This window comes from Bison bison, unplaced genomic scaffold (assembly GCF_000754665.1).
Source record: "Bison bison bison isolate TAMUID 2011002044 unplaced genomic scaffold, Bison_UMD1.0 scf7180017864304, whole genome shotgun sequence".
Classification (NCBI taxonomy): Eukaryota; Metazoa; Chordata; class Mammalia; order Artiodactyla; family Bovidae; genus Bison; species Bison bison.
Genome location: NW_011494876.1, coordinates 12,619,418 through 12,625,417, shown reverse-complemented (window position 1 = coordinate 12,625,417; position 6,000 = coordinate 12,619,418). Strand labels below are relative to the sequence as shown.

The 6,000-nt window shown below is 47.8% G+C and overlaps 1 protein-coding gene across 2 annotated transcripts in view; it reads left to right on the top strand.

Moving 5' to 3' along the window:
* The window catches only part of CACNA1D (calcium channel, voltage-dependent, L type, alpha 1D subunit), a 349,684-nt gene that overhangs the window by 264,869 nt on the left and 78,815 nt on the right, over positions 1-6,000 (top strand). For both annotated transcript variants that reach the window (XM_010851679.1, XM_010851678.1), the window contains 4 exons: positions 570-690; positions 4,281-4,395; positions 4,869-4,938; positions 5,783-5,849. In XM_010851679.1, the coding sequence (XP_010849981.1) occupies positions 570-690; positions 4,281-4,395; positions 4,869-4,938; positions 5,783-5,849 (373 nt within the window). The remainder of the gene's footprint in view (positions 1-569; positions 691-4,280; positions 4,396-4,868; positions 4,939-5,782; positions 5,850-6,000) is intronic.

Sequence of the window (6,000 nt, the reverse complement as noted above, 5' to 3'; positions counted from 1 at the left end):
TGTCCAACTCTGTGTAACCCCATTGATGGCAGCCCACCAGGCTCTGCCGTCCCTGGGATTCTCCAGGCAAGAACACTGGAGTGGGTTGCCATTTCCTTCTCCAATGCATGAAAGTGAAAAGGGAAAGTGAAGTTGCTCAGTCGTGTCCGACTCTTAGCGACCCCATAGACTGCAGCCCACCAGGCTCCACCATCCATAGGATTTTCCAGGCAAGAGGACTGGAGTGGGGTGCCATTGCCTTCTCCGCTGGATGTGTATATATGTGCTTAAATGCACAGACAGACAGAGGTCCTGGAGAGACACACCAGCAGGGGCTGAATGGGCTGGGGTGCAAAGAGTACACATGTCTTATGTGGGAATGTCATCTTATTTTCATCAGAATAATTAACTCATGTATTTGTGTGATTAAGTGTAATGTTTTGAAGACTATGGGTTGACGGATGCATTTGTTCTGTGCAAACTGAATTGTGCAAGGCAGCTGACACCAGACCCAGGCAGCCCCAGGAGCTTGGGAGAATCGTGGGAACTGTGAGTCCACTTGCCCGCTGATCCCACTTTTGGCTTCTTAGATCCTGACAGGCGAAGATTGGAATGCTGTGATGTATGACGGTATCATGGCATATGGGGGCCCATCATCTTCTGGAATGATCGTCTGCATCTACTTCATCATCCTCTTCATTTGCGGTAACTGTATCCTTCTGGACCGCCGGGGTCACCTTGTCGTCACCATATGCTGTCCTCCTCTCCAAGGTTCCCCGGGGTGGGGGCAGTGGTGGCCAGGGTGATGGGAACATGAGCATCCTCACCTCGTTCCCGTGTGTCCTCCTCTGTTGCTGGGACAGCAGGGGAGTGGCAGAGTCTCCTCTGGGCCTTAAGGAATGAGAGCAGCCACGGAGGCAGCCTGAGGTGGCACGTGGGCTACACCAGTGGTCACCCGCTCCGAGTGACATCACAGCCCAAGGGATGGCTTAGGACAAAGCCATGTGCTCTGTATGCTGCCACCCTTGAGAGTATAGGGAGGAAAAGTGTTCTCTGGCTTTCAGGTTCTTTTGACCAGCTACTAATCAAATTGACGTAAGACGGATTAATAGGAAAACACATTTAATTTCATACATATGAAGACCCCGTAGGTGTAGGACCTAAGAAATAACCAAAGCAGGCTGTTCATATACATTTCATATATATTTCCAGAGAAAAAATCCATTATTTCTGAAGATTTGACAAAACAAAGTAGTGTTTGCTTGGGATAGCAAAGTAACTGAGAAGTCACAAGCTTTGTTTGTAAAGCCTTCTCAGCCTCGGATCCCCAATTGCCAGCACTGTCTCCCGGCTTAGGGAGGATGCCTTTCAGGGAGCTGGTTTCCTGCTCCCAGGGGAACAGATGTGGGTCAGAGTGTTCTTCTTATACCAGCTGTTTCTCGAATAACTTTAATTCAAAGTCATCAACATGTCACCTTGGCTTGTTTTGGGGTGGCCCACTCCAAGCCCCATTAAAAGGTTAGGGGTACATCTCTGACTTCCTGAGACCCTTCAGAATGGATGGGGACGTTTATCTTCAGTGGGTTGATCTGAGCTCCCCTGGCCCTCATTTTGCTCTGCTGGTCTCTATGTCTTTGGGGATCACGCGTCCCTTGGCCAGCTGCTCTGTCCTGCTTTCTCTGACTTGTTTTCTTCCTTCTCCCAGCCAGAGTCACTCTAACCCTAGGTTTTAGAAAATTCAGACCTCCCTTTACGTCGCTCAGCCCCTCTTGACCCTGTAGCCTTGGGTTGTGTCTCCTTTCTCTCTCTGTGCCCTCGCTGCCCTGGCACGAGACCTGGCACATAGAGCTCCTTGATTAATGCTTAGTGAGAGAACAACTTGGACCAAGGTATGAATACAGCTCCTTGGTCTTCGCTTTTTTATTTTAAAGAATCCTAATCTAGAATCTTCTAAGAAGTCTGGTGGGCTGTTTTCCCCTTCATTTTCTCTGGCTTGTTAGTCAACCTTCTTCAGGGTGGAAACCCAAGTGCAAGCCTGCTGTGAGAACAGTGCTTTGTACTTCGGAGTGTTCTGTGGAAGCCCCTCTCCCAGCCCACACAAATCCTGTTGCAGGGAGCCGCGCTGCCCACCCCCGCCCCCAGGGGAGCCCTCCCGCCAGTTTCTCTCCATGCTCCTCTCATCACTTGCGGCTCCTGCTAGAGTTTGGGGTGCAGTTCTCCATCTTGCCAACTAGTAATAGGCGATAAGCTCCCTGAGTCTGCAGTCTCTTTTTGTATTCACATCTTTGTGGCTTACACCACAAGATCACGCACAGTTGGCTCTTGGTCAGTGTTTGTTAAATGAATGATCAGTATTTTCTTTTTCTGTTCTCGTGATTAATTCTCTAGGCCACAGCCGTATACTGGTTCCAATCTGCACAGAAGTATTCTCTAGCCACTTTCCCTCCAGTTAGATGTTGTAGTTTCTTTATAGTGGGTGTATCACTCTCTGCAGTCCTTAAATGGTTTACGGTCTATCTCCCCCAGCTAGAACAGATGCTACTTGGAAGCCAGGTCTCCAGTCTGTCCTGTTTCCTCTCATGTCCCCAGAACCCGGACTCTAACCAGCATGTCAGAGTTGCTTGGCAGGTCTTGTCAGATGAATTCCATGGCACACCAGTGTTTAGGAGGGTCTGGTGGGTTATACATCTAAACATATCTATTGGGTATTCGCTCTTGGAAACCATCTGTTACAATCTTGTAAGATTTTCCTGTGGTTTATTACTCTGGGTTTACTTTCTACTACTGAAAGAATCTGGTGTCATCGTAAGACTAGAGACACAGTATTTCTTCATTGCCATCATTAGTAGGAATTCTCAGTGCAGTTATTCCCAGCACTGATCATTTTCTGAGCCACAATTATCCCACGTTCATCAGAGGAGAGCTCGTGTTGCCAAATCATTGGCCAGCCCAAAACAAACTGCTTCCCCAGGCTGGTTGCAGCTCTGTTTAAAAAGTAATCCTAGTGTATCAGAGGTGTTTTGACAGTCTTAATAGAATCTACTCACATTTCTACCCTCTTTTTAAAGACTTGAATAGGTTAGTCAAGCATGACATCCCCTGAAGCTTGCTCATTATCAGTGCCTTGTTAGGTTGTATTTGTTGACATGTTCAGCAACCCACATGAGAGTTCAGATTGCACTGGGCGTGTGGGGCTGTGGCGTGCCTCTCCTGTCTCGGGGCTCCCATTGTCTTGCATGCAGATGGCCTTGCATCAGCCAGAGGGAAGCATCAGTGAGAGACGGGAGTCACATTGACCTGTTTGTTGCCCTCTGATCCCTATGCTTCTCCAAAATGTACTTAACTGCTGGCAAGTAAGAAACAGGCATCTTCAGAGTATTTTTGTTTTGTTTTGTTTTTTTTCAGTCACTCAAGGAAACTACAGAAACAGCATTATAGTAAAAGCCGAAAAGCTAGTAACTTGTCCAGTTACCTAACTTTCTACTCTTTGAAAGAAATAAAAATCAACCACAAGAGTCACAGATACAGTCACTGTGTGACAATGCAGAAGGACAGGCCAGCACATCTGACAATAAGTTAGATGTGCTCTAGTCAGTCAGTGTGGAATGCATGAATGAGGTATTTGCAAACTTGGAAGATCGTTTCAAATGAGAAAGGCCCAGACTGCCTTGTGAGGTCATCATTTGAATAAAGCGTAGCCTTTCTTGGGGTCTTATTTTGGAGAGCACACCCCAGATAGATAGGTTGTGGGTGTGCATGTTTTCAAAGAAAACGCAGTGCATAAAGTGAATGTAAAATGCATAAAAACGTTACATTTTTGTTACAGGTTGTTTTATGTAGTGTGTTTCATACCCATAAATACCTAGATGTATAGACACACACGTAGTACACACATGAAGGGAAATATTGGCATCTGTAGGTTTTCATGGGTTTTAGTGAATCTTAATTTTGCTTCTGGCCAGCTTATTTTCTATAGGTTCTGGTTCTTTTTGAAAAATGGGGCTCCAGTCTCCTGGCTTTACCAAGTGAATATGGCACTGCTGCTGCTAAGTTGCTTCAGTCGTGTGTGACTCTGTGCCACCCATAGATGGAAACCCACCAGGCTCCCCTGTCCCTGGGATTCTCCAGGCAAGAACACTGGAGTGGGTTGCCGTTTCTTTCCCCAGTGCAGGAAAGTGAAAAGCACTAGGGGACAGTCAACCTGTCACCAGCCTCTCGAGCACAGGGGTGTGACACTGCCATTGTTGACCTGGTATAGCTGCATTTAGAACCATGCTTCATCCTTAACATTCTCAAATTAGATATTCTACTGAATGTCTTCTTGGCCATCGCTGTAGACAATTTGGCTGATGCTGAAAGTTTGAATACTGCTCAGAAGGAGGAAGCTGAAGAAAAGGAAAGGAAAAAGATTGCCAGGTAACCGCCTTTCCCCTGGGGAGGTTTGCTGAATGAAGGGTTTGACCCAGGGAGCCAGTCATAGGTGTGACCTGTTGGGGCTCCCATGCTGCTGCTTTGTGGGGATGGTGGCTGGCCTAAGAGGCTGACCGAAAAAGATGGACTCTTGGGCAGATCCCAGGCCCTTGGCTCTTATTCCCTTGAAGCTGAAAGTAGGAGTCACGTCCCCATGCTTAATGAATCTCTGCAGTTAATTCTGGCATCATAAAATAAATGATGCGTCCAGTGCTGATTAGCCCTTGAATGAGAATTTTAATAAGATGATCTGTGTTATGAACCCAGTGCACTGAGATGAACTGAGTGTGGGTTGTGCTGTATTCTTGCTGTTAGGGTTGTTCCCAATTAAATGGGCCACTGTTGATTCAAAATCCTGATGAGCTTTTTCTATATAAAACAGGATGGTTACTTGGTTCCTTCTGTTCTCTTCTCTGTAGAAAAGAAAGTCTGGAAAATAAAAAGAACAACAAACCAGAAGTCAACCAGATAGCCAACAGTGACAACAAGGTATATGTTACATTTTCCGCTTTGTTTCCAAATCATTTTGTTGATATCACCATAAATGTGTCACCTTTATACCATGACAGTGTTGTGGGTGCTATTTTAGAGTGAAAGCGTGGCACCCCGTCACAGATGCTGGCTTTCCAGGAGTGTCTGCGTGAAGTGGAGCACTTAACTGGTTGTTAACAGTATTTCAGACAGAGAGCTGGTGTGATACATATTTAACTGGTCTCACACCTTATTTTTTCTTGATTGGAATGGTGTGGGCACATCTGACCAGTGTCCCTATCTTCTCGGTGGGGATTAAAATCAAAGATTGGTAATAGATGTCTGTCCCTGGGAGGTGGGAGTGGGGGTGTCTCAGGATCAGAGGGTTTGGGCACTCAGGGCCCTACTGTGAACACTCAGGCACTGTGGCAGCTGTGGATTTTTCCTGAATTTGTTGATTTATTCACTGAGTCAGTAAGTCCTTTCTCAGTGGCGATGGTGTGTCAGATACCAGGGATCAGGAATGACCAAGAGCAGTGAGATCTGCGCTCACATGGGGCTCGCAGTCTGGCGAGGAGGCAGGAACCTGCGAGGTGGTTCTCATGTAGCGCGTGCTCCAGTGCTGGCTGGCCATGGCTGGCTAGGGGGGACACCAGTTTGCTCCTCATCTGCTCTCAGGCTTTCTCTCTGAAGCAGGGGCATCATCTGGGGGTACCTGCTCTCCTGACACACTCACACAGCACCCACTTTGGAGATCACACCCCTACCCCGGGCTGAATGGTAGGGTTAGGTCTTTAACCGCCCCTCTCGAGTCCACTGAAGTCAGAGTCTCCCTCCTCCCAAGACTTCTCTGTCCTCCCAGGTTACCATCGACGACTACAGAGAAGAGGATGAGGACAAGGACCCCTACCCACCCTGTGATGTGCCAGGTATGCGGCGGACACCAGAGATGGATGCTGAGCTCATGAGTGATGTCCTCACACTGATCAGCGCCTGGGTCTGTGGCCAGCCCAGCTGGGCACACGCAGGGCTGCCGGGGCTGCCGAGGCCAGAGATTCGGTCCCCTTGTGGGCTGGTTAG